The sequence below is a fragment of the Aethalodelphis obliquidens genome, unplaced genomic scaffold (genome assembly GCF_003676395.1).
Source record: "Aethalodelphis obliquidens isolate GAN/ISIS:26980383/991018 unplaced genomic scaffold, ASM367639v1 scaffold88, whole genome shotgun sequence".
In the NCBI taxonomy this organism is placed as follows: domain Eukaryota; kingdom Metazoa; phylum Chordata; class Mammalia; order Artiodactyla; family Delphinidae; genus Aethalodelphis; species Aethalodelphis obliquidens.
The window spans coordinates 2,446,643-2,473,991 of NW_020838032.1; the positions used below are offsets into that span (position 1 = coordinate 2,446,643).

A 27,349-nucleotide genomic window follows, 5' to 3' on the forward strand; every position below is an offset into this window, starting at 1 on the left:
AGGGAGAAGGCACTCTGGAGGAACCATGAGGCACTGTGCTAAGAGGGGGCTGGCTTGGGCTTATTATAGCCCTTGGGGTTTTGCTTGATGATTCTAAGGAGTATTTGAGAAAGAGAGGGTCAGTTCTGGATTGGGTGTTGTCTAGATGTGGGTATAATGATTGATGGTGTATCTCAGTTTGTGTGTAGGAGGTGGGAAGTTTAAAGTGAGGGTAGAGATTCAGTGGTAAAGAAGCACTCATCCCTCACATGTGGCAGAAGAGAGGCGTGTTGAGTTGTTTTTGCATTTGAATATCCTCATCGTTGTCTTATTTCAGATACGGTCAGTGTGGACTTGTCTCTTTGTGGGAGTGTCGTAGACGTTCATTCGGAGCCTTCTAGCTGCGAGCTGTCGTCATGGGGGATTTTTATTTTCTCAGTCTTCAAAGCTTAATCAAAACTGATTAGATTTCCAGGGTCTGATTTTCTTCCTAGTGACTTAGAGAGACATCCAGCCTTTCAAAGTGAATCTGCAGCTAGCTAAGTACATTCCTAGGGATGAGACTGTCAGCGCTCTAATTCTGAGGATTTAAAAAACATTTATCGGGCTTCCCTGGTGGCGCAGTGGTTGAGAGTCCGCCTGCCGATGCAGGGGACACGGGTTCGTGCCCCGGTCTGGGAAGATCCCACATGCCGCGGAGCGGCTGGGCCCGTGAGCCATGGCCGCTGAGCCTGCGCGTCTGGAGCCTGTGCTCCGCAACGGGAGAGGCCGCAGCAGTGAGAGGCCCGCATACTGCAAAAAAAAAAAAACAAAAAAAACCATTTATCAACTGTTCCTCATGCTGAGCGAATACAGTTTCTGACTGAAGGGATTTCTCTTTACCCATATAAGAGTAGTTGGGATACAAGGAACTTTGAATGGTTTCCAACATTGAGTCGTTAAGATAAACAAAATGACTGGGCGCTTCCCTGGCGGTCCAGTGGTTAAGACTCCACGCTTCCGATGCAGGAAGCACAGGTTCGATCCCTGGTTGGGGAACTAAGATCCCACGTGCCTCACCATGCGCCCGCCATCCCCCCCCGCCCCAAGAAAAAGCTGAACTGAATGTGGAAGAGGATGGCAAAAACATTATAGGAAATACAGGATAAATAAGTTAAAGAAAAATAACTGGACCACAAATTAGTGGTCTAACTGCATCCCCCACTTTCATGACAAATCCCATTTGAGTAACTCTTTCCTCTCATTGTTGATGGCCCAAATCTTCCTGAAAACATTAGGAATTAACCGGGGGTGAGAACTTGGGGGATAAATACAGCTAGGTTCTTTACAAATGAGTAACCTAGCTACGGTGAAAGTTACAAAGGAAATTTTCCCTCTTTTTCCTTTGAATTATTTTATTTCTTGTTATATCACTGCTTGAGCTGCCTGTGCAGGTTCCGTATTGTCACTGTTCTTATACAACTCATAAAAACATCACTGGGCAGGCTGCAGAGGACCCGGCAAACCCCAGGGTTCTTTTAGCAGACCCACATCTTCTACTGTTCTCTGGTTGTCGGTGTGTGCTGTTGGCTTCTGTTTCCTGGTATCTCTCTTCTTCCTGGTGTTTCTTTTCACCTTTCTAGGCTCTTGGTGAATTTGTCCTGGTGGAAAAAGACGTCAAGATTAAAAACAAAGGAAAGATTTACAGCCTCAATGAGGGCTATGCCAAGTATTTTGACGCCGCCACTACAGAATATGTGCAGAAAAAGAAATTTCCCGAGGTGAGTGAAGAAAGCTAAGGCAGAAGCAGGGGGAATGCTGTCTCAGTGGGTTCCTGTTTGGGGGATGGCTGTCGGGGCCTGGCTGAAAGAGGTTGATGCCCCTGTTTATGGCTCTGGACCGTATGAGAATGGGAAACTCTGACTTTCTTCGTAAGCAATCAAAGTCTTTCATAGCTAAAACTTACGTAGTATAGATAATACTCTCCAGGTGAGTTTTTCCAGGAGAACTTGTCTATGAAGAAGGGAGAGACCAATATTTCAAAATCCAGAGTTTCGGGTCAGAGCATCTCCCCTGTCATGTTTTGCTCAGCTACCACCTGTGCTGATTCTGGTCACTTAATTGTATTTAGGTGGAATAATTACATTTAAAAGTACCATTCCTATGCTCTAATATCAGGGCCTGGTGTTTACTCCAAGTTTTAGGAAGGTCTTTGGCTCTCAGTGTGATCACCGAGTCCTAGACTTCATGTGGCTATTAATATAGCCCAAACCGGGCTTCCCTGGTGGCACAGTGGTTGAGAGTCCGCCTGCCGATGCAGGGGACACGGGTTCGTGCCCCGGTCCGGGAAGATCCCACATGCCGCGGAGCGGCTGCGCCCGTGAGCCATGGCCGCTGAGCCTGCGTGTCCGGAGCCTGTGCTCCGCAATGGGAGAGGCCACAGCAGTGAGAGGCCCGTGTACCACAAAACAAACAAACAAACAAACAAAAAATATAGCCCAAACAATCCAGTATGTATGTCTGCCGTACAAAGAGCGCTTTTAAGACAGGTGTGGGAAGGAGTCAGAGCATTTTCAGATCAAGAATGTGAAGTCTGACCTACACTGGAAGTGGCTGGGAAAGCAGGGGTGTGATGTGCCAGCCTGGCTGTCCCGGGAAGCCCTTCACGAGCTCCAGGGCGAAAAAGCTCAGGATTCCAGAGGGTGCAGAGCAGTTAGTTAACAGGGTGCTGGGACCTGCCTCTGCTGCCTCAAACGGAAGCTTTAGAGAGTTTTCTTCTTTCTCTGTTCTGTTTGTTCTTTAAGCAAAATTCTTAGAAGTGCAGTCTCCTGTACCTCTCCTTTGCTGTCATGCACAAACCTGTTAGACATCTTAAGGGCAGAAGTAACAGGATATGAATTGTGAGGTTGATAAAGTCAAAATTATTTACAAGTTCCCAGTCTTGGAGATGATTTCACGGTGGTTCCCATTCTAAACTAAAATGTGCCTCTTCTAGAACCCATAAAGGAAGATACATATTTTACCACTGAAAAACCAAACTCGTATAAAAAAAAAACATAAATTTTTTTTTTTTTTTTTGCGGTACGCGGGCCTCTCACTGTTGTGGCCTCTCCCGTTGCGGGGCACAGGCTCCGGACGCGCGGGCTCAGCGGCCATGGCTCACGGGCCCAGCTGCTCCGCGGCATGTGGGATCTTCCCGGACTGGGGCACAAACCCGTGTCCCCTGCAATGGCAGGCGGACTCTCAACCACTGCGCCACCAGGGAAGGCCCCTCTCCTGTACTTTTGCCCTCGGGAAGCCCCTCTCGAGTGTGAGCAGGCAGTGCTCCTCCCACACCTCATTCTTCCTGAGGCCATTGCTTCCCTGCAGGATCTTTGTGTTCCGGCTGCCATTCTCCCACACACCGCACCCCTGGGAGATGGGAAGTGGTCCAGGCACTTTTCCTTACCCTCTGCCATTGTGGAAGGAGCAGTCCTCCTTTGCTGTTTGTCTCCTGACAGTAGCAGCTTCTCCTATCCCTGACTGAACTCTTCTATCAGTCATGATAATAGTAGCTAGTGTATACTGTGTCAGACACTGTTCCTAGTGCTTGTTGTGTACTAACTCATTCAATTCTCCAACAGACTACAAGATAAGTGTTAATACCACAGTCCCCATTTTACATATGGGGAAATTGAGGCCCTGAACAGTCAAGTAATATTACTGAGTTCAAGCTCTTCTTGCTTGCTGCATGGCAATAGAGGCTAATAGAGAGATGAGTTACTGGGGCAAAAAATAGCGACTTTATTGGGAAAGCCAGCAGACCAAGGAGATGGTGGACTAGTGTCCCAAAGAACCTCCTTACCTGAGTTAGAATTCAGGCTTCTCTTATACTAAAAGGGAAGGGGGTGTGACTGGTTGTTGCAGACTTCTTGGTGTCAGAATCCTTTGTTCTTGCAGCTGTCAACATAGGTCAAGTCAGGATGTTCCTGTAAATCTACAACAAGACAAATGTTATTCTCTGTTCTGCAACTTTTTATCTCTACCTGAATGGAAAAGTGACCTTTGAAGGTCAGAGCCTTGAGAATGGGCTGTCCTGTATATTTCAGCCTAGAGGCAGCATTCTTAATTTGTAGCAAAAGCTAGAGAATACAAAGGTTAAAGTAAAATAAACAGATCCAATATGGAGTCAGATTTGTTCTTCCTTATTCAGTAACTTGAGTAAAGATGACCTTATTTAACTGGTAGAGCCAGGATTAAAATCTAAGCCTTCTGTTGCGCAACAGATCTCTAGGGCTTTTTTTCATCTTGTAAAGCTGGAATTCTACATCCATTGAACAACAATTCCCCATTTCCTCCTCCCCTCCCCCATCCCTAGTAACCACATTCTCCTATGTGTTTCTATGTGCTGGATTACCTTAGATACCTCAGGTAAGTGGAATCATGTCGTGTTTGTCTTTTTGTGACTGGCTCATTTCACTTAGCATAATGTCCTCAAGGTTCATCCATGTTGTAACAAGTGACAGGATTTCCTTCTTTTTCAAGTCTGAATAATATTCCACGGTGTGTATATACCACATTTTCTTATCCACCTATCTGTCAGTGGACACTCAGGTTGCTTCCACTTCTTGGCTATTGTGAATAATGCTGCAGTGAACATGGGTATGGAGAATCTCTTTGAGATTCTATTTCCTAGTTTTTTAGGATAAATACCCAGAAGTTGGAAGGATGTTTCCTTTTTTTTTAAAGTTTTCTTTCCTGTCATTCCCTCTTTAACCCTCTTTGCTGCATTGTCTGCCCTTTATAATCCTCTTTTATCTGTGTTACCAAACCCAGCGTCAGGTTTCCACCTTACGTCACCTGACCTTTCCATGGCATTTAGGGCTGTTTACCCCTTCCTTGGTCTTGTGTCTGGTTTTACGTCCACCTTCCTAATCATCTTCTTAGCCTCTTTTACTGGCTTCCACACTTCTGCCTGCCCTTCAAGCTTGGTACAGGACTTTATTCCAAACAAACCTCTCAGCTCACACTTGGTATCCTGCCAGGGTGAACTCATCCAGTCTCTTCTGATGGAATTCAGATCTGCTTGCTCCTCAGACACCTAGAACTCCACATGTCCAACTCTGACGCTCCTATCCCCCACCCCCCACTAAACATACACCCCCAATTCTGCTCCTTCCAGGTTCTTCTTCTCTTGATCCACACTGCCTCAACCATCCTGCTCATGCCCAACAACATTCGGGGGATGAGTCGAGAGGATTACCTCTTTCTTATGCCCACGTCTAATCATTCACTTGGTGTTATTAACTCTATTTCCTAAATATCTCTCATCCCTATGGCCATTGGTCTAATTCAGACCTGTGTTCTTTTACCTACTGAAAAGTCTCTTAATTGGCATCTGGAGGTGTTTTATATACTTAATATCATTCTGTGAATAAAATGGAGGAGGCAAAACCTCCCATGTAATTTTTAAGGTAACAACCTGAGTAGTGCTTTCAAGAAATCTCACGTAAATGAGATTCAGTAGGTATTTTCCCAGCACGTACTTTTTGCCTCACACCAGGCTGGGCTCAGGGAATGCCAAGATCAAGCAGGAAGTCTTTTCCCCAAGGGCGTCACAGACTGATGGAGGGGCTTATGAATATAAATGCTTATGAAATCAATGCATTTTATTATGGCTGATGCCACACAAAACACTGGATATCTGCCCTGAGGAAGTTTGGTGTTTCCCTGCGCTGTCAGAGAATTATTAGATTAGACACAGAAGTCTCAGATGGGTCGCTGAATGAGGAAAAGCAAACCTGCCCAAACCATTTCATCAGATAGTCGTGCCTTACCTGACATGCCCTACTTGAGGGAAATGATGAACTTTGTTTTTTTCAGAACAAATATTCTTTTCATTACATGACTAATGAAATTGAGGTTTATAAGGAAGTTGTTGTATTTCTCTGCATGATTTCTAAGGCTCCTTAAAATAACTTTGCCAGTGAATAAACACTGCTTACACTAAGTGCAAAAGTTGTCATGGTTCAAGGGAATCTGGTTTTCAGAAAGCTGAAAAGTGCTCTGAAATCTGGGGGCCAAGGAGGAGATTCAAGGAACAGCCAAACAGTTGGCGTTTGTCTGTACTTCCTTTTTCTTTCTTTAAAAAATAATTTTTTTTTACTTGTTAGCTTCTGTCTTAGGACACATATTGTCTCTCACTTTAAGTAGTCCAACATTTAATGAGTCCAATCACTAGTTGAGGTTTGGGGGCTCCGAATGAATGGAATGCTCAGTTATATAATATTTTCAATTCCTAAGCTAGTGGGTGGAAGAAGGAGGCCCTGGAATGCAGAGGTCGCACCAGCTGGATGTGTGACCTGAAGCAGGTGCTGAGTAATTGCTAAGCTCACTGCATCTTGTCTCTTTCCTTCTAGGATGGCAGTGCTCCCTATGGGGCCAGGTATGTGGGCTCCATGGTGGCTGACGTGCACCGCACCCTGGTCTATGGAGGGATCTTCCTGTACCCAGCGAACCAGAAAAATCCGAAGGGCAAGGTAACTCTCCTTTGTCTGCTGGCTGAACCCGTTCAGGGAACCAGTCAGAATTCGCTTTCTCATCATGTCTGCTTTTTGGCTACTGCCCTGTCCTTGGCATGTCTGTCTGCGAGTGGGCAGGTGGAAGAGAAACGAAGTCTCTATCCCATTAGTGAATTCTGAGGCTGTGGTAGAAGGTGTGGAGAAGGAGGTGGCTGAAGTTGTTGTTATTGGAGATCGTCACTGGCCTTCACTTCCGCGGGCCTCACGCCCCTCAATTCACTGTGAGTCAACTGTGTTCATCTCCCACTTTCCCAATGCTGTGTCTGTCTTTTAGCTTCATCAGCAACTGATTTTGCATCATAGACCCTTTTGAGAATTTAATGAAACTTATGGACCCACTTCCCAGAAGAAAATTACACGTAAACGTACACATTACATATGTTTTCGGGGGTTCACGATGATCTGAGGTCTACCCAAAAATTCCATAGAGAGTTCCCAAAGTCCAGACTAAGCAGTTCTGCTCAGAACTCATTCAATATTTCTGGAAAGGTAGCTCCTGGAAGGTCTCACTGCAACTTTCTGATCCCAATGCGTCTGTTTTGAATAGACACCGCCATGGCAAGGTGCCTGATTTTTAGCCAGTCACAGAATCATAGGTGGGTAGACAAATCCAGACAAAGCCCTGTCGTATTCTCTGACACACTAACAAGTAGCCACATGTATATATGTCTCTCAGCATGGGCGACCTGAATTATTGGAATGCCAGATTCAAAGCCACGGTAAGGAACCTAACACAGCACATGAGACCAGAGAGGAGATTTTAATATGCAGGTTGGTATGTCAGACATCTTTCTTCACATGAGTGTTTAGCTCACCTGTATTAGCTGGTTGAACTAAGAGTCACAGATAAATCTGCACAAAAGGTGCTGGAGGAAAGAAAAGTGTTACGGAGTATTAAGTGAGATAGAGTAGAAGATGTGGAAATTCTTTTTTGGCCGCGCCGCGCAGCATGCAGCATCTTAGTTCCTCGACCAAGGATTGAACCCACGTCCCCTGCAGTGGAAGTGTGGAGTCTTAACCACTGCACCACCAGGGAAGTCCCCTATTTTTTTTTTTTTTTTTTGGGGTACGCGAGCCTCTCCCTGTTGTGGCCTCTCCTGTTGCGGAGCACAGGCTCCGGACACGCAGGCTCAGCGGCCATGGCTCACGGGCCCAGCCGCTCTGCGGCAGGTGGGATCTTCCCGGACCGGGGCACGAACCCGTGTCGCCTGCATCGGCAGGCGGACTCTCAACCACTGCGCCACCAGGGAAGCCCCACTATTTTTTTTTTTTTTTTTTTTAATGTGGATATTCTTAAGTAGAACCGCTCTTGTCACGAACGCATTTCCAATGGGGAGAACATTAAGACTAATCATTACTAATTATTAAGATGATTTAAAATGAGTCTTAAAATATCCACATATAATTACAGAAACATTTCCATAAGCATGTATAATTGCATATATAGATCTATATTCATAGCACCACATTGAAAGTATCATTGGTTTCTGACCTCCATGTTTTAGCTCTCAAGGTCTCTGTGTCCACATCTGTGTGTGTGGGTGCGTGGTTGGGTTCTCCTCCTATGTGCGCTTGTCTCTGTAGAGCAGTGTAGATTTTAATCGTGGAAAAAAAATAGATTGCATGGCCTGCAGGTCAAGGTACCATGATGATCCGGACATTGTGTTTTAAGATGCGTTTACTACAACAATGACATTTTAAGGTCAGAACAAACCTTGCCTCGGAGACAAGCTTTATGCAAGAATGCTGTGCTTATTTGTTTATTTGTTTACTTATTTATTTATTGTATCTGAATCAACATGATACAAACAAAAGCATGGTATGGTGTTTTCCCAAAATGGCAACAAATGCCCTCTACAGTCTTAATTTACTTTCTCCTCGATGCGTGGCTCTCCAACCCAGATTGGAGATATTTTGTTCCTCTCTTTGAAATAACAATAATTTAAAAATCAGCACAAGATATAACTATTTTCTCCAAGTAGTTTTAACAAACGCATTTCAAGAAAAGAATGGAAAGAAAAAGGCTGCACAGAGCTAGATCAACCACTTTGAAAGCTCATTGCAGAAAAGGAGAAAAATTTTTTAACTACAGATTTTGTACCTATGGGGGAAGGAAGGAGAAGATAGTATGATACTGAGTCAGAGCGTGCAGCTAGAATGTCACCCTGAATCTAATGTGATGTGTGTGTGTGTCCGCTGTGGGTCAGGGGATGGGGAGGGAGTCAGAACATAATGACAGAAGTAGACCCAGAAAGGACATTCAGTCAGCCCATTTCAAGTCAATTCACCATATTCTAACTGGACACAGGACAGACACCCGCTAGTTCTCACAGTGCCTTTTAGAAAGGCATTTCTTTCTCAGAACAGGCTCGGCCCTGGACACATGTACCTGGCCTGGCAAACAAAGGTGCAGGCTGATTTCCCCCACCCCCATTTCTGCCCTCCACTTGGAGCCCCTGTGCAATGTACACGGTAGCCTTGTTTGGACACTCTCTACATGTCAGGCAGTACTAGGAATGGAGATGCCACAAAGACCAACCTGACAGACCCCTCCCCTGCCCTCAAGGGAGGGCGTCCAATGAGGAAGGCAGATGTTAAACAAACTTCAGAGTCTGGACTGTTATGAAAGGGGAAGTACGGGATTTTGTGGGAGAGCATGCAACGAGAGAGTTAACTAACTTAGTCTAAGGGGCCAAAAGGAAAGGCCATTTAAACACCAGCAAACTGTTCGGCCAAGTCGACACTTGAGATGTTCCTTCCCACGATGCCGGACACTGTGGTTATCCTGAGAGACTGGCCAGCACTCCCGAGGTGACCTTCCGATCCCATCCAAGCTAGACCCTTGACTGGCCATAAGGCCTGGCATATAGAAGCTCCTAACCGGGCCCCGCAGAATCAGTGTACCTCACTGCGGAACCAGAGAGAAATGAGTACCTAGATCTCATACTCCCAAGAGAGAAGGCCAAGCTTTCATAGGCATAAAGGTCACAAGACAGGTAGATGTCGACCAGAGGTGTCCCCAAAGGCATATGTGGTAAGCATCAGCGGAGGCACCCAGCCTCCTGGAGAGTGTAGGGCTCGGGCAGCCAGCTCCGCTGAGATGCGCAAATGCACTCGCACTAATGAGACAGCAGTTGAGTAATTGGAATTCCTCGTGGAGCTTTAGGGGCGTGGCTTGGGAATTTTGACAACTTGCAACACTTGTCCACCTGACTCTGTTCCTCCGCAGCTCCGGCTCTTGTATGAGTGCAATCCTGTGGCCTACATCATCGAGCAGGCAGGAGGCATGGCGACCACAGGCACCCAGCCTGTGCTGGACGTGAAGCCTGAGGCCATTCACCAACGAGTCCCCCTCATTCTAGGGTCCCCGGATGATGTGCAGGAATATCTCACCTGTGTACAGAAAAACCAGGCAGGCAGGTAGTGAGTCTGACCCCTCGAGCCCTCTTCTCCTTGTGTGGTACCTTGTTAAGGACCCTAGATGAATGATAGGTGAGTGAATGCCGGTGATGAGAAACAAAAGGCAAATCCACCAGATCACATCCAGAGGAGCAGAAGCCAAGGGCTCACGATAAGTCTAGAAGCCAGAGGCGAGTCTGTGGTCAGTGTCAAGGGCTAAAAATAAAACCCACGTGTGAAAAGAACAACTTTGATTTGTCTTCTGTCATGAACAGTGGCAAATAGGGTTGTGATTCTAAGTCTAGCAGCCCAAGTAATCAGCAGCTATTCACCTGTGGGCCAAAGGGACAGAGATCAGTTAAGAATTTGTCTTGGTTTGCTTAAAATTTGAACCTAGTGTCTGAGTCCTATAGTGATTAATTTCCTTTCTTATAAAATAGATATGTCTATTTTTTATATATACTTATTATATATACTTATATATATTCAAGGTATATAAATATATACATTATATATATTTAAATATATAAACGGCTGACTTAATTTCTTAGAAGTTTTTGTCTTATTGTGGATAGGTTTTGAGTTAGAAATCTCATGGGTATTAAATTCTAAAATTTTGGATCAAGCCTTTATTAGAAGCAATTATTTGGATAACCAACAACTATTTGAATAGAAAAATGTGGTCACCTATTGACAAAGCCACATGCTAATTGGAATTAATATTTAAAAATTAATACCTACTTTTCTCAACCTCTTGACTTTTCCTTTTTAACATTTTCAGGAAATATTTTAATCTATCCTAGGCCCTAACCAGAGTGCACTGGTTAATGACCCTTCATTTGTCCAAATTATGTCTAGATTGGGACGGGGTGGCATATGCATCAGAAATCTCAGCTTGCTTTCCCAAGAGTTGCTATATATGTTTATGGACCTGGAGGCCAAAAAAACCTAATGAAATATTCACAAACAAATCCAGAAATATTTAAAACAAAGATACATCAGGACAAAATCAGGCTTAACTCCAAAATTCAAGAATGATTCAATATTAGAAAATCCAGGGACTTCCCTGATGGCACAGAGGTTAAGAATCCGCCTGCCAATGTAGGGGACACAGGTTAGAGACCTGGTCCGGGAAGATCCCACATGCCGCGGAGCAACTAAGCCCGTGCACCACAACTACTGAGTCTGCGCTCTAGAGCCCGTGCTCCACAACAAGAGAAGCCACCGCAATGAGAAGCCCGCGCAGCACAACGAAGAGTAGCCCCCGCTCACCGCAACTGGAGAAAGCCTGAGGGCAGCCACAAAGACCCAGTGCAGCCAAAAATAATAAAATAAATAAACTAATTAATTAAAAAAAAAGAAAATCCATTAAATAATGCATTAGATTAAAGCAAAAGGCAGTGGTGGGGAGGTGGGGGCTAGGAGAAACCATGGGAAGAAACATTCCTTTCCCACTTTAGCTTTGGACAAGGTGGTTCATACCACCCAAAGATGGATTTCAATTTGGATATAATTCAGGATTCAGTAGTGTTCCTCAGTCCACCTCTGCTTGGCAGCAGTAACAGAAGCAGTAAAATTTAATACGTAATCGAAAAATTTTCATCTTCCTCCACAAAACACAAAGATTTTCTAGGAAAAATTCTGATTCTAACCAATGGGCTATTAATGCTTCATTAGACATTTCATCAGAAACTTATATCTCAAAGATTCAAACTGAAGTCTTCACTTCTTAGGAATAAATTGATCCGGTGAGCACATGGTTTCAGGACTACACAGCCAGGAGGGGAAGGATTTCTAGGTGAATGATAGCACCTTCAATCATGGTCTGTGTTGCTTTGATGAATGTGGTAGGTGCTCAGGGAAAGATCCATTCACTCACTTCCCTTCTTCAAGCTTGAGACTCTTGGTCCCTGCACCTCAAATCTAAGAACGGGAAACTAGGGAAGAGTATGGGACTCGCATTCCGTTCTCAGTGGCTACATATCAAAGATTTGAGAGCATTGGTGCAATGGTGCCTGGGTGACCCGTGCTTTCATAGGCAGGGTCTGGAAAGACCCTCAGAAAGAAGTTGGGCTCTCTGGCCGAAGTGATCTGAGAATCCGTTTCCTCTTGGTTTCTCATTCCCTCCAGATTGCCTTCCCAGTTTAGATGTTTTTGACTATCTCAGGAGAAATCCAGTTGTTCTTTCCATTTTCCAGCAGCCCCCAAAGGACCCTCTACAGGTCTGGCCCCACTTGGGGAAGGTGGGACCATTCACTGGTTTCTATTGTATTTTGGGCAGATGAGCTTCCGCAGCTTGGGGGGCAGACCCATTAACACATCAAAAGGAAAGAAGCATTTTAATAGAGACTCTTTAAAAATAAGAAGAAAACATGGTGTTTCAAATCAGTGGGACATGAATGACTGGTGTTTGAATCATAAGCTAGTCATTTGGGGGAAAAAATAAACCACAACCCAAAACATAGATCTGCAAACATGTTGCAGATGCATTCCAGAATTAAACATAAATAATAAAGCTGTAAAGCTATGGCAAAAAGATAAAGAAGAATATATTTATGACCTTAAACGGGACCAAAAGACACAAAGCATAAGATATAAAGGAAAGACAGATGTGAATATATCAAAGTAAAAACAATACACAACATAGTTAAAAGACAATTGATAGCTTAGGAGAAAATATTTGTAACCTATAACAAAAAATGAACATCAAGAATCATGCATATTGAGAGGAAAAGGAAACTATCCTAGAGAAATACACTACAGATATAACACTGCCATTTGCAGAAGAGAAAACACAAACAGTCAATAAACATGTGAAAAGATGGTTAGACTCCCTGATGATCAGGGAAATGTAAGTGAAATAACATCACTTTTCACTTATCAGATTGGCAAGGTACAATGAAGACTGAAAATATCAAATGTGCTAACTATGCAGGGAAATGACCCCGTTCCCTCTGCTGGTGAGACAGATGGTGGGGACAGCCTTCTGGGAAGGCGATTTGGCAGTTCTGTTTAAATGGACAGCCCCTCTGGCCCAGTAGTCCTACACTTTGGTATGTATAAAACAGCCTAGATTAGTCTTTTAAAAATTAAGTATTGCTTGTAATGGCAAAAAGATGAGAGCAATTTAAATGTCCACCTGTAGGGAGATAGTTGATTTGTTGTGTAGCAGTTTAAATAAGTTGGGACTTACAAACCCACTCCAGTCTTTTATGAATATAGAAATAAATACCTTAAATAGTTTTATACAAAGGCATTCTTAACATCAAAGTAGACAAATGCAGACAGAAAGAAATATATCAGCTAGCACCCTAAGGTCTTTTGTTTCTTTTTAACCTGATGAGAATTAACATGTTCTTTACTCACTGGCTTCACTTTCATGAAATGGAATCTAATCGCTTTTTTTTTTTTTTTTTTACTGAGGAAGAGAATACAAATGAGAAAGATATAGAGGGAAGGTAGGAAATGGTGGGTGGGTCTATAAGGTGGGTCTGTGTATCAGTCAGGGTTCTCCAGAGAAACAGAGCCGATAGGGGACACACACACACCTATGTTACAGTCGTTTTTTTTTTTTTTTTTAAATAAATTTATTTATTTATAGCTGTGTTGGGTCTTCGTTTCTGTGCTAGGGCTTTCTCTAGTTGCGGCGAGCAGGGGCCACTCTTCATCGCGGTGCGCGGGCCTCTCACTATCGCGGGCTCTCTTGTTGCGGAGCACAGGCTCCAGACGCGCAGGCTCAGTAGTTGCGGCTCACGGGCCTAGTTGCTCCGCGGCATGCGGGATCCTCCCAGACCAGGGCTCAAACCCGTGTCCCTGCATTGGCAGGCAGATTCTCAACCACTGCGCCACCAGGGAAGCCCCTGTGTTACAGTCTTGAGGCAGAATTCCTGCTTCTCAGGGAAACCTCAGTTTTGCTCTTACGACCTTCAGCTGATGGAAGAGGCCGAAGGGGTTGAGGACAGCCGTCTCAAGATGTGCTGCTTTGGCATATTGATTATTTTGAGCTGAAGGCACTTGAGAATCAGCAGATCCAGGAAGAGCTTTCTGATCTGCCCTTTCTACCTGAAAGCAGGTTATGAAATTTCCCATGAGAGACGTGCCCTCCCTGTACCAGGAGAAATACATGCTTGTCACCAGAGACTGGGAGTCAACAAGGAAATGGATCTGTGTGAACAAACCTACTAGAATAACCCTCATCTTCCACTAGTTTTGCACCCCTCTGCCCCCATATACAGCTTCTAGTCACTTCCCCACAATTACTGCCCTTAGGCCAAACCCCTTTGTCTTGTCATTTTTTTCACAAATTTATCATTTCTTTGCCTAAAGGGTATAAAAGCTTTCAGCTCTGGTCATTTCCTTGGAACTTCATTCTCTTGTAAAAGTCTCCATGTACGTGTAAAGTTTAATAAAATGTGTATGATTTTCTTCTGTTAATCTGGCTTATGTCAGTTTAATTCTTAGGCAGGCCAGACACCCTAAGAAGGTAGAGAAGAATTTTTCATTCCCTACATGCCCATTCACATCATCGAGAAAAAACTTTAAAGTCAACTGATCGTAAATGTTAATCACTTCTACACGGTATCTTCACAGCAACTTCTAGACTAGTGTTTGACCAAAGAACTGGGCACCATAGCCTAGCCAAGTTGACACATAAAATTAACCATCACAATCTGAAGTACAAACGAGGAAAGATGACCAAGCTATAATCATAGGGGAAAAGGGCATTTTGCAAATAGATATGACACCATGCCACTTTCATAAAATAAAATTTAAAATGACAAAACTACATGATCCAGTCCTTCACATTTCACTAGTGGCTATAACTTCTGTGCAGTCTGCCAAGACCTACTTCTGTAATTATTTGTGCGTCCTTCCCCAGGGTTCTCATTGCATCTGTCTCTTCACTGGCTTCCTTGCATCTCTTTCTCTCTCTCTCTCTCTCTCTCTCTCTCTCTCTCTCACACACACACACACACACACACACACACATGAACCAGGTACCATGCCTGGTGCTAGGGATTTAGCTGTGAAGTAGACAAAATCCCTGCCCTCAAAGAGCTCAGGCCTGGTGGATGGGACACACGTGTAACTCTGGGGATAAAGTACTGTGTGTTTGCTTTGGAGCCATTTGAAGGAGCTGCCACTCCAGAAGTGAGGAGTCAGGCAAGGCTTCCCAGTGGAAATGACGTTTAAACTGAGGCCTGAAAGTGGGACTAGAAGCTTGTCAGGAGAAGGTTAGGGAGGACGGAGAAGACAAGTGACAGGGATGAGCCCTAGAGGTGAGGGGACAGATGGGCAAAGATTTGAAAATGGTTAGAGTATGACTTATTGGGGGCACAACTGGTAATTCATTATGGCTGTGGGGGGTAGAGTGTGAGGAGGGTAGTGAGAGATGAGGCTGGAGGGGTAAGAAAGGCCCAACTCATGCAGGGTGTTTTGAGTTGGTTAAGGAGTATGGAGTTTGTCCCGAGGGCAACGGGGAGCCACTGATGAGTTTTAAGCAATGGAGGAACGTAATCAATATGCATTTTAGTAAATATTACCTACAATATAGACAACGGATTTGAAGTAGTCAAACTAGAGTCTTGTTAGGTCACCGTCAAGAAGGTTAATGTCATCATCTTGGCAAAAATTGATGGTGATGATGGCCCTGATCAAAAGCCATGAGGATGGAGAGACGTGTAGGTGTTTGAGAGCTGTTCATGAGGGTTCATGTATCGGTGATTGATTACGTATGTCAGAGAAAGGGAGAGGGGAGGAATGAAGGATATGGATGGACGTGCCATCCACAAAGCCAAGGAGCACTTGGAGATGACCTGGTTCTGGGGAAAGATGATGACTTCAGCTCTGTACGTTGGAGTCTGAAATGTCTGTGGGTTAGCTGAGTCAGGATGTCTCATAGGCAGTTGGATACATGGGTTTGGAACTCAGGAGAGCGACAGGAAGTCATCAGCGTGAAGGTGGTGCCTGAATTAATTAGACTAGATGAGGTCATTTGGGAGGATCTGGAAGGAAAGCCTTACTGTAGGGACGGACCTAAGTTAGGATGAGAATAGAAGGTGGGGAAGTGGAGGATAGCAAGTTTAGACAAGCTGTTCAAGAGGTTCAGCTGGAAACAGGAGGAGGAAAATGCAGCAACTGGAATAACCCAGGGTTAAGAGGGGGTTTTGCTTGCTTGTTTTATGATGGACAAGACACACTTACATCTTTTTTTTTTTTGCGGTACGTGGGCCTCTCACTGCTGTGGCCTCTCCCGTTGCGGAGCACAGGCTCCGGACGCACAGTCTCAGCAGCCATGGCTCACGGGCCCAGCCGCTCCGCGGCATGTGGGATCTTCCCGGACCGGGGCACGAACCCGTGTCCCCTGCATCGGCAGGCGGACTCCCAACCACTGCGCCACCAGGGAAGCCCTGCACTTACATCTTTAAAGAAAAAAAAAGAAGGGACAAAAACAATGAAAAACAAAACTGCATGTGTGTTTGGGTAAAGACAAAGTAAAAGGACTGTTAATATCCCTGAATTAATAATTTTGGTTGTTCCTCTGAGGAAGGGGAATATTTAAGGGGATACATTTCCAAAACAGGCCTTTGTTTTATCTTCACTGTTTGACTCTTAAAACTCCGAGAATGTGTTCATATAATGTGGATACATCAATTATTCCTTCGTCCAGAGAGCAGATCTTGTTGTGTGCCTGCTTTGTGCCAGGTCCTGTCTTTAGTGCTGAGGATAGAGAGGTGAACAAAACAGAGCCCCCTGTCTCTGTATGGGTCTCTGTACAGACTAAGTGCTGATGTGTGGAAGAGACACAATAAACAAAACCAACAAATAAAAGGTAATAGCATGTCAGATGGTGATAAATGCTATGGGAAAAATAAATCAGGGGAGGGGGGAACAGTACTACCAGGGGTTGTTTTAATTTTAGTTCCTGGTAAAGACAGGCTTCACAAAGAGGATGACATTCCAGCCAAATCCAGGGGGAAGGGAGGAGCCTTGTACACACCTAGGGGAAAGGCTTATAGGGAAGGGGACAAAAAATACATAAAAGTACATTTAAACTAAAAAAAATGCTCAAACGTTAAAAAAAATACTCTATGCATGTTTTTAAGCATGCTACTTCCAGAATCTCACTCACCATATCTCAGGAATGGCCTGATGCACATTTTGTTGTTGTTGTTGTTGTTAATTTATTTTATTGAGGTATAGCTGATTTACAATGTTGTATTAATTTCCACTGTACACCAAAGTAATTCAGTTATGCATATATATATATATATATTTTTTTTTCATATGCTTTTCCATTATGGTTTATTTCAGGACACTGAATATAGTTCCCTGGGCTATACAGTAGGACCTTGTTTATCCATTCTCTATATAATAGTTTACATCTGCTAATCCCAAGATCTCAGTCCATCCCTCCTCCCAGCCCCCCACACCCCCACACCCTTGGCAACCACAAGTGTGTTCTCTATGTCTGTGAGTCTGTTTCTGTTTCACTGATAAGTTCACTTGTGTCGTATTTTAGATTCCACGTATAAGTGATATCACTTGATATTTATATTCATCTAACTTACTTCACTTAGTATGATAATTTCTAGGTCCATCCATATTGCTGCAAATGGCATTATTTCATTCTTTTTTTTTTTTTTTTTGCGGTATGCGGGCCTCTCACTGTTGTGGCCTCTCCCGTTGCGGAGCACAGGCTCCGGACGCGCAGGCTCAGCGGCCATGGCTCATGGGCCCAGCTGCTCCGCGGCATGTGGGATCTTCCTGGACCGGGGCACGAACCCGTGTCCCCTGCATCGGTAGGTGGACTCTCAACCACTGCGCCACCAGGGAAGCCCTATTTCATTCTTTTTTATGGCTGAGTAATATTCCATTGTATATGTGCACCACATCTTCTTTATCCATTCATCCGTTGATGGACATTTAGGCTGTTTCTATCTCTTGGCTACTGTAAACAGTGCCACTATGAACCTTGGGGTGCATGTGTCTTTCAGAGTTATAGTTTTGTCCATATATATGCCCAGGAGTGGGATTGCTGGATCATATGGTAACTCTATTTTTAGTTTTTGAAGGAACGTCCATACTGTTCGCCATAGTGGCTGCACAAATTTACATTCCCACAAAGAGTGTAGGAGGGTTCCTTTTTCTCCACACCCTCTCCAAGCATTTGTTATTTGTATCCTTTTTCATTATGGCCATTCTGACTGGTGTGAGGTGGTGCCTCATTGTAGTTTTGATTGGCTGGTGCACATTTGATAGCTGGGAAAGTGAGTAGGAAGAAGGTAAGTGCAGGTTCCCACCAGGTGAATTGTTAACTCCACCTGAGACCATGTTTTCTTAACAAAAGAGCTTCTCAAGGGGTTTTTTGTTTGGAAATGCAGCTCATCCCCGGGAAGCTCTCTTCTTCTTGGAAGTTAGACTGACACCCGGGACAATATGACAGTCATGTGGCAAAAGGCTCCCAAGACATCCAGGGACAGTGAGGATGGTGGGCCAGCAAGGGCAGACCCGGACTACCTCCTACCAAAGGAAAACAAAAATTGCCACAGGACACAGCCTACACTCAGAAGACAGAGCACGAAACCCTGGAAAAGCAGTTGTTATCAGAGATCAGGACTTTAGTGTCAAAAAAGACCACAGGGCTTCCCTGGTGGCGCAGTGGTTGAGAGTCCGCCTGCCGATGCAGGGGACACGGGTTCGTGCCCTGGTCTGGGAAGATACACATGCCGCGGAGCGGCTGGGCCCGTGAGCCGTGGCCGCTGAGCCTGCGCGTCCGGAGCCTGTGCTCCGCGACAGGAGAGGCCACACAATGAGAGGCCCACGTACCTCAAAAAAAAAAAAAAAAAAAATAGACCACAGTATTCCCCAGCATGAGTTAGGCCATTTTGTGTCACCACTACTTTTTGAGCAGCATATATAATATTAAGTTTTCTTGCATTAACTCCCATGTTTCCTTCATATCTTTCTAATGGTCTTTCCTCCCTCACAGAGAAAAACAGGAAACATTTGGCGTCATCAAGTGAAAGAGGTGCCAGAGAGTAAAGAAGATATTAATTTTCACCAAGTTAAATAGAAAGAGAAGGACGCAAAGCTTGTTTTCAGTGCATTTTAATGTATGAGAATGTGTTGCTATGAGGTATTGACTGTTCCTGGTTTGCAGTGCTGACCAGTGCCTGATTTAGATGAGAGGGGATATGTGAGGAAGGGAAAAGATACCCAAACTTCTTGTGTCTTTTCTTCTGCCTACAAATCTTTAAATCCAAACTTCTCCCGTCTTAGCCAACCATTTCCTTGTGGACTGTAGCATTTGAAGCATGTGAGGAAAGGCCAAGAACCATTGTGAGCTGAGAGATTTCTTACTTATCTCTCCCTTATGTTCAGCAAGTCTGACTTGTCATTGGTGATGTTTTTTTTTTTCAATTTATTTTTGGCTGCATTGGGTCTTCACTGCTACGCATGGGCTTTCTCTAGTTGCGGCGAGCGGGGGCTACTCTTCGTTGCGGTGTGTGGGCTTCTCACTGCGGTGGCTTCTTTTGTGGAGCACGGGCTCTAGGCGCATGGGCTCAGTACTTGTGGTTCGTGGGCTCTACAGCGCGGTCTCAGTAGTTGTGGCACACGGGCTTAGTTGCTCCGCAGCATATGGAACCTTTCTGGACCAGGGCTCGAACCCGTGTCCCCTGCATCAGCAGGTGGATTCTTAACCACTGCACCACCAGGGAAGTCCCATCTTTGGTGGTCTTGACCAGACCACCAAAGTGCGGCTCTGCTCGCCGCACCTGTGTCCCATGGCTGCTAAGGAGAGCACGAGGCTAGCTGTGCAGGACAAGTGCAGTTGTTTCCTGGGGCTGACACAACATATATCACAAACTCACTGGCTTAAAGTCACAGGAATTTATTCTCTCATGCCTGGAGGCTGGAATTCCAAACCAAAGTGTCTGCAGGGCTATATCCCCTCCAAGGGCTCTAGGGAGGAATCCTTTGTTGCCTCTTTCAGCTTCTGATAGTAAGTTCCTGTTTCAGACGAGTTTTTTGTGTCGACTAAAAAAAAAAAAAAAGCACAACCTAAAAGTTGAGAATTATGCTTTATTTGTCAGACATTCTGAGGACTTAAGCTGGGGAGACAGCCACTCAGATAGCTCTGAGGGACTGTTCTGAACAGGTAAGGGAGGAGCCTTACAAACAAATAAAACCAGGTAGTCAGAACATCAAAAGATTACTGTTAAAGAAAACCAGACATCTCAAGTTGACGAATTTAGTGCTTTTCTTTGAGTAGGAAGATGCCAGAGTCTGGACTTATTGAAACTACTCCTTTGATATGCATCTTAACTATCTAGGGCCAGTATCCTGTTTTTCTCCATCCTGAATCCCCTCAGGGTGCACAGCTGGGGGCAGTTGCAGTGGCAGAGGGCTTGATGGCTGCAACATCCTTGGCTTACTGACATAGCAGGCGACATTCATCCACATTTGTAAAATCAAAATTTGTTTTCAGCTTTGATTCCTGTCGACTGGCTTATTTTAAAAAGCTTTTATGATAGATGCTGTTTGGAACTTTTCAGTTTAAGTTAATTGTCTTTGAAAGTTACAGAACCTTCTAACATCTGTTTAATCATTTAGGTATTGTTTACTTTGGAACTTTTCACAAGTTTAAATAAATATAAATGTCTTTGAAAGTTGCAGAAGACATCTGAGAGGTCTTCACATTTTCATTCACATCAGCACCTAGGCATTTTCTTAGAGTCTTGGGCTCTACTTCCAAGATTATGTGGACAGCAGTATGAGCTAGCCTGTTACAGTGAAGCAAGGTGACAGTCACTAAGGAGTCCTTTCTAGTGGACTTTCAGAGACTGAAGGTGGCAGATTGCATTTTCCAAAGATGGCCACAACGTCTTCCATCCCACATGCTTTTCTGCTAAGTGACCTTGCCTCTCCCCACCAGGAGGTAGACTGTCAGCCCCCTCCCCTCTAACCTGGGCGTCCCTGGTGACATGCTCTGAATACAATGCGGCAGCAGAGGTTTCACTGGGGACTAAGACCAGGTCATAAGAAGTCTTGCAGTTCCTCACGGGCATTCTGGCTTACGTTCCCTTGGGATGTTCCTCTCAGAGTCACCCTTCGTGCCATGGGAGCCCAAGCCACGGAGAGGCCCATGTAGGTACTCTGGTGGGAAGCCAGGGCTGAATGCCCAGCCCACACCAGCATCTAGGACAGCCATGTGAGTGAGCCTGCTTGGATGTCGGCCCAGTCAAAACTGCTAATGATTCCGGCACACGTGAAAGACTTCCAAAGGAAAACATGTAGTTAAGCCCAGTCAGGAAATCGGAAAGATGGTTTTTTCAAGCTGCTATGTTTCCTGGTAGTTTGTTTTCCAGTAATAGATAACCAGAATAGTCTTTTCACCGCAAGCCCCATTGGTTCCCGTGTCCTAAAAACCTGTGTGTGGGCCCAGCCTCATCTCCCACACCTCAACCTTCCCACTTTCTCTAAATTTGTTTCTCTTTTCTAAGGGGTTCTGACCCGGGAAGTCTCTGCTCAGATACCCACCCTTTTATCCTGTGTTACTGCCCGGCTCCTCTGGGTCCATGTCCCGTTTCTCTTCCTTCTGGTGTTTCAACCACCTCCTCTAACAGCACCATCTCCTTCTCAGGGTTGGGAATGTCTCTTCCACAGGGTGATGACTGGGGTGCCATGAGTGCTGCATCAATTCCAGTTGTCTCAGTGTGGTCCCAACCAGTAGAAGGGACTCAGATTGGGAGCCTCCCAAATCTTCCTGTGGCTTGATCATGCTATCCCAAAACCCACAGAATTTTACTCCAAATGACACAACATCTGTCATTTTAGGTCAGAAAGTTGGAAATGTAAGCGCCTGCGAGGGAAGGCCACATTGAGGGTCCAGCACGGCACACAGTCCAGTGCAGATGGACTTGACCAGAGGCTGCTGGAGGTCTTGTGGGCTGCGACCCCAGTTCTCCTCCACCTCATGTCTTCAGAAGGAATTACAGGGTCTAATAACCAAATGCTTCCACCTACTTTTTATTTCCTTGAGTAGAAAGGAACATGAGAATTTTAAACCCAAAGACAGCAAATGAAACTATGTGCTTCCTTAGCCTGTGGAATGTAGGGAGTTTTTCTTTTTTAAAACAAATTCAGGAATTAGGCAGCTAGGTGTAAATTAGGCTTCAGACTATCTCTTTGGATGCTCTCACCTATTGCCCACCTCTGAGGCCGCAAGACTATTTCTGAAGCCCAGCCTCAAATGTGGGAGCTTATCCTTCATCGCATATGGACACAAAGACAAACATTCTTGGCAATCCATTGTGTCTGGTCCTTCCTCAGTTGCAAAGTAGCCACACAGTCTTCGCTAGAAGTTGGGGAAGATGCACCAGAAATTGGCTCTGTGACGTTCATCCTGTAACTCTGCTGGGCTGTCACCATCGTGGGTCAAATGATCATGATCTCTAAGGCCCTTTTCTTGTTTGGGACTCGTATGTATGTGTGTTCACTTTTCTAAAATGTGAATTTTTTCCTTATTAAAATAATTTACCTTTGTCCTTTAGATTGTTTGCCAAATTTTGTTCTATTCAAGGGTTGGGTCAGACACAGACAATAGGCAGCTGACATATTCAGAACTATAAGAACCAGAAGGCCACGCAGCCATTCTAACAGACCACTGGCACACTCAGTTACGTCTTCAGGGCCCAATTACCTTTTTTACTCTACAAAAACTTAATGTATTAAAAACAGAAAGATGTACCACCTCTACTCTGAAATTGTTTTATTTTAAAGGTAAAACTTTATACATCCTTTTAAAACATGAAAATTCAAAATTCTTGAGGCAAGTCGATCATACAAACCTATTTACAATAGTATTAAAGGAATGGTAACATTTCACCAGCATAAAATGTCACAGAATTCAAATCACAACTTGGATCTTCAACGATTCAAGTGTTTCATCCCACACAATAAGGTCTGGTTAGTTTTAAAGAAAATTCTTCCTCTGGATGTTCTGTTCTCAATCCTGCCTTTGAGGTTTAGACAGTAGGATAACTGGCCATGGTGGCGATTCCACAGTTGTTGTCCCGGTCTTTGGCCATCTTTATGTAGCCGTCCATGCCCCAATCTTCACCCCAGCTAAAAGAAGAGAGGGTTTTCCATTTTATACAAAGAATCAAACACATTTATCTTTATTAACACTTAAACAGTGCCCCAGAGGTCAGGACAGACTCAGAAAGAAGCAAGAAAGGCAGTTGTTCTTGTTCCTGGTTGAGTTCTAAATGTGTAAATAACTCCAGTCTCCAAACCTCTCACGGAACTGCAAAATTAGAGACAGAAAAAGGAAACTCTTGGGGCCAGATGTGTTTCAGATTTAAGAAAATTTTCAGATTTAGAAATGCAATGGTGCTGGGACTTCCCTGGTGGCGCAGTGGTTAAGAATCTGCCTGCCAATGCAGGGGACACGGGTTTGATCCCTGGCCTGGGAAGATCCCACATGCTGTGGAGCAACTAAGCCCATGTACCACAGCTACTGAGCCTGCATGCCGCAACTACTGGAGCCCGCGCGCCTAGAGCCTGTGCTCTGCAACAAGAGGAGCCACCGCAAGGAGAACCCCGCGCATGCTACGAAGAGTAGTCCCCACTCGACGCAACTAGAGAAAGCCCGTGCTGCAACAAAGACCCAAGCAGCCAAAAAATAATAATAAATTAATTAAATTTTTTAAAAAAAGAAATGCAATGGTGTCAAAACTCCATCAATACTCTAGGCAAGCTTGAGAGAGTACCTTAATGTTATAATCAAACATTAATATGTCTGTGCTCACCCTAAGTGGCATAAAGACTTTGGAAGTGTACTTAAGGGTTTGAGAACCTGTATCCAAATACTGATTCCAAAAGGGACTCCCATTTCAATCTCAAATATAAGTATTTTGGGCACTTTTATACCTGTTCTTGACAAGCCAGTATTTATTGTTATCTGAGTCTGTTCCTTCAAACCCATAGCCAACCGCCAGAACACCATGATCCAGGTCTTCACTGCTGCAGTGTGGGTCATAATAAATGCCTGGGAACATAAAATTCAAGGTTGGGGTAAGGACCTTCAAGTGACCCATGACAGTAACCCAGCCTATCAACTAGGATAAGAGAGGCACCTCAAAATTCAGCTAAAGGACATAAATCTAGATAGGATTTTAAAACAAGATCTATTTTTTTTTTATCTAGCCTAGGGATCTAGGTTCTTGTCTAGCACTAGCAGAAATACTGGCACAATCTCTTTTGTAAACAATGTGTCAGGAGACATAAAAGACCACTCCCTAAAACCTTATCATTTGACTTTCAGAATGTCAGTCTAGGGAAACAGCACACAACACAAAATTACTTCAGGCAAGAGGTTCTTTCCGGTTTTAATTACAGTAGTAAAATTGTTTGGAAAATTTCAAACGTCTAACAACTGGAAAAAAGTAAATTAAGCTATACGAATCAAATTAAGTAGCCATTTAAATATATTTGTGAAGTGCTTAAAATCATGGGGATATGGTTCAAGTAATGTCAAACGGACACATCAGGCACAAATACTACATGAACAACTACGTTAAATCTACACACCCCCAAATTATACACTGAATTCTACACACCAAAGAGTCAATCTTGCTGTATGTCATGGTGGTTTTCCAATTTTTCTGCCTAAACTTCCATACAGACAAATGCTTACCTGCTTTATAGAACTGGAAGGTTGGATGGCTTGCATCTATAGCAACAGAGATGGGGCCCACAGTTGCCACTGCCTTCATAAGGGCCTTCTCTTGCTTAGGAATGTCCACGAAACCAGTGTCGTTGGCAGCAGAACTCTGGGGTCTGTAGTGGCAGGATTCATCCTTTCAAAGGTAATGGGGAAGAGACTTGATTAATACCATCCCCGTCCTGGGGTACATGAGTTCAAGACAGTCTGCAGCTTAATGATTTCCAAGTCAAGTTTGTTATAAAGCATCCCAGGAGACGAAATGATATTGGTTGTTTTGAAATGGAAAAAGTAGCTGGTGTCTATTCAATGAGACACGCTCAGTCTACCTGTCCATAAGAAACGTTTACTCTGGAGAAATTTATACTTACATAGAATGGTATGTATATTTCCACATGACACAGAAATATTAACAGCTTTATGGTAACTATCTAAACAGAGAACTGTGCAAGGCTAACATATTTTAATACTAGTTCTGACAGTCTGCAGATATAGAGTCTACAATCTAAAATGTGAATTCTAAATTGGTATCTGTTTTCCCCCAAAGCGTTCAACTTTGATAACAAGATAAGGAGCTCCTTTTACCTTTCCAAAATATGGATAGGATTCCTCTGAGTCCAGGCCTCCGTTGTCCTTAACATACTGGAAGGCATTATCCATTAGGCCACCATTGCAACCCTCATTGCCTTGAGGCCGAGAGCAGTCCACCAGGTTCTGCTCACTCAGTGAAATAAGTTTGCCAGTTTTCCGGAACATCTGTCCTTCAAGGGCACCAGTTGCACTAAAAGCCCAACAAGAACCACACATACCCTGAAAACAAAATTTAAAAGCTCTTAGTGTACAAAACAAATAGCAAGACTTTGACGATAGCCCATATATCTGAAAATGCTTTTAAAAACTAGTGAATTGCATCCAAACTCTAGTCATTCAGAGCAGGCCATGGGGTGTTTCCAAAAGGAAACCTCTTCTCCAGGCATTTGAGGGCTCTTCTGTCCACTTTCAGTGCTTCAGAAGGAAAAGTCTTCAAGAGCTGGCAAACAACTCTTCATCACAGCAAATGCATCTCTCATTCCAAGAAACTTATCAACACAATTCTTTTTCTCTCAAGGAAATTTGAAACCAAATAAAATGTTTTAAATTCTTGAAAAAACAAAAACAAAAAACGAGTGAACTGCATGTTGGTCCACAGCCTACCATTGCAAGGACGGCAACTCCAATTTGGCTTTACTCTTGGAGAGAGATCTGCTGAATACTGTCATACCTGATTCTTCACAGGAGTTACATAGCCTTTCTCTCTCCAGTCCATGGATGAGGGAATCAAACCAAAGACGGGTACTGGGAACACTTTCCCCTTCTTGCGCTTCTGGTTTCGAAGACCATTCATCACCTGCCTGAATTCTTCACTGGTCTTCAAGGAGAAGGAAACAATGTTGACAAGCAAGAGGTTATTTTCCTAAAGTACTAAGGAGGGGAGGCACAAAAAGTTCATGCCACACTCACCATGTCACCAAAGGCATTCATTGCCATGGTGAAGCCATGTTTCCCTTGGCTGTATTCCTGATTGTGCAGGTCAATCATTTTCATATTCTTCTCCCACACTGTTCTCCTCCATCCTTCTTCATTCTACAGGCAAACAGGTAACCTATACTCTTTACTTCTATTTAAAACCAACCCACCTTCACCAAGTGGATTTGCAGAAAGAGAGGAAGAGAAACCATGGCCAGAGGTGCTTTATACTCCTGGGAACTGTTTCCCAGCACCCACACAACAGCGTCGTATGCCCGTACTGTACTCGGTAATGGGTGCCATGAAGTTACTGCCCTGGTAAGAGGCAGCCTCAAGAGGTTACTATCTGCTATAAACTCCCAACAGCATGGACCATTCTCTGAGGGGTTTCAGATGGACAGTTTCAGATGTTACCAACCAAGCCATATAGTTTCCTGTGTGTTGCCTTCCACAATTTCCATTGTGCATTTAAACTGAGATCAAGTTTTAAAGCCGCTGAGGCTATTCCCAAGCAAAGGGCAGTCAGGATGAGTGAAGGATTCATGTTTCAAAAGCCTAGGAAGGGAAAAGAAATGAGTATCTGATTAAACCAATCTTACTAAAAGGCCATCCTACTTTTTTCTGAGACGTTATACCCACTATGGTGGAGTAAAAACATTTATCTTCCCAAGTATTTACACAAGGACTGTAGGGGAAGGCTAAGTACGTGGATAGAGAAAAACAGCTCAGAGACCCCAGTTTCCGCGCCGGAGACGGTGAGGCTCTTCTGGGACTCAGAGCCGCGGCTAGGGCGAAGCTCCCTCCCGGGTTGCAGGCGGGGCCAGGCCAGGAGCGTGCCGCCCCGCCCCCCGCCGCCAGCGAACGCCCGCCGATCTCAGAGGATGTTGACGCGGCGCAGGGAACAGCGGCCACTGCAGCCCGGCTTGCGGGGGTCAGGCTGCCCTGTGTGACCAGCGCCTCCTGGGACCCCTCCAAACCCCAAGCCTGGCAGTCCCGCTGGTTCCCGGGGTGACCCCGCCGCGCCAGGCCCCAGCCCGGGGTGCTCACCTGCGGCAGGCGCAGCTGCGCAGGCGCAGCCAACAACTATGGATCCAGGGGCGTCGGAGATGGGGCTGTGGGCGCTTGTCCTCCCATTTAAGGCTCCGGGATTCCGCTCGGCCGGCCCCGCCCCCCGCTAGCCCGCGCCGCGATTGGC

General features: G+C 44.7%; 2 protein-coding genes across 3 annotated transcripts in view; one reads left to right on the forward strand and one right to left on the reverse strand.

Annotated features, from left to right (window-relative positions):
* The window catches only part of FBP2 (fructose-bisphosphatase 2), a 36,364-nt gene extending 26,202 nt beyond the window's left edge, over positions 1-10,162 (forward strand). The window contains exons 5-7 of the mRNA XM_027094219.1: positions 1,602-1,739; positions 6,357-6,476; positions 9,748-10,162. Of these exons, the coding sequence (XP_026950020.1) occupies positions 1,602-1,739; positions 6,357-6,476; positions 9,748-9,942 (453 nt within the window). The 3' untranslated portion in view covers positions 9,943-10,162. The remainder of the gene's footprint in view (positions 1-1,601; positions 1,740-6,356; positions 6,477-9,747) is intronic.
* Positions 10,163-22,677: 12,515 nt separating this feature from the next.
* CTSL (cathepsin L) lies at positions 22,678-27,270 on the reverse strand. Of its 2 annotated transcripts, none has more exons than XM_027094217.1 (8): positions 27,202-27,270; positions 26,573-26,709; positions 26,149-26,271; positions 25,910-26,056; positions 25,234-25,458; positions 24,622-24,784; positions 23,856-23,973; positions 22,678-23,048 (listed from the first exon to the last, which is right to left on the reverse strand). In XM_027094217.1, exons 2-8 carry the CDS (start codon positions 26,696-26,698, stop codon positions 22,949-22,951), a joined length of 1,002 nt encoding a protein of 333 aa, XP_026950018.1. In that variant the 5' UTR covers positions 26,699-26,709; positions 27,202-27,270; the 3' UTR covers positions 22,678-22,948. The 2 variants fall into 2 exon arrangements, with proteins under 2 accessions (XP_026950018.1, XP_026950019.1); XM_027094218.1 differs by lacking the exon at positions 22,678-23,048 and adding an exon at positions 23,077-23,229.
* Between the last annotated feature and the right edge of the window lie 79 nt (positions 27,271-27,349).

Excerpts from the sequence above, each read along its gene's own strand:
- CTSL (XM_027094217.1), bottom strand. The coding sequence starts at position 26,698 with ATGAATCCTTCACTCATCCTGACTGCCCTTTGCTTGGGAATAGCCTCA. Across the intron at positions 26,272-26,572 it reads ACAGGAAACTATATGGCTTG|AATGAAGAAGGATGGAGGAG; the intron begins GTTGGTAACATC and ends GTTTGCCTGTAG. Across the intron at positions 24,785-25,233 it reads CCTATCCATATTTTGGAAAG|GATGAATCCTGCCACTACAG; the intron begins GTAAAAGGAGCT and ends TACCTTTGAAAG.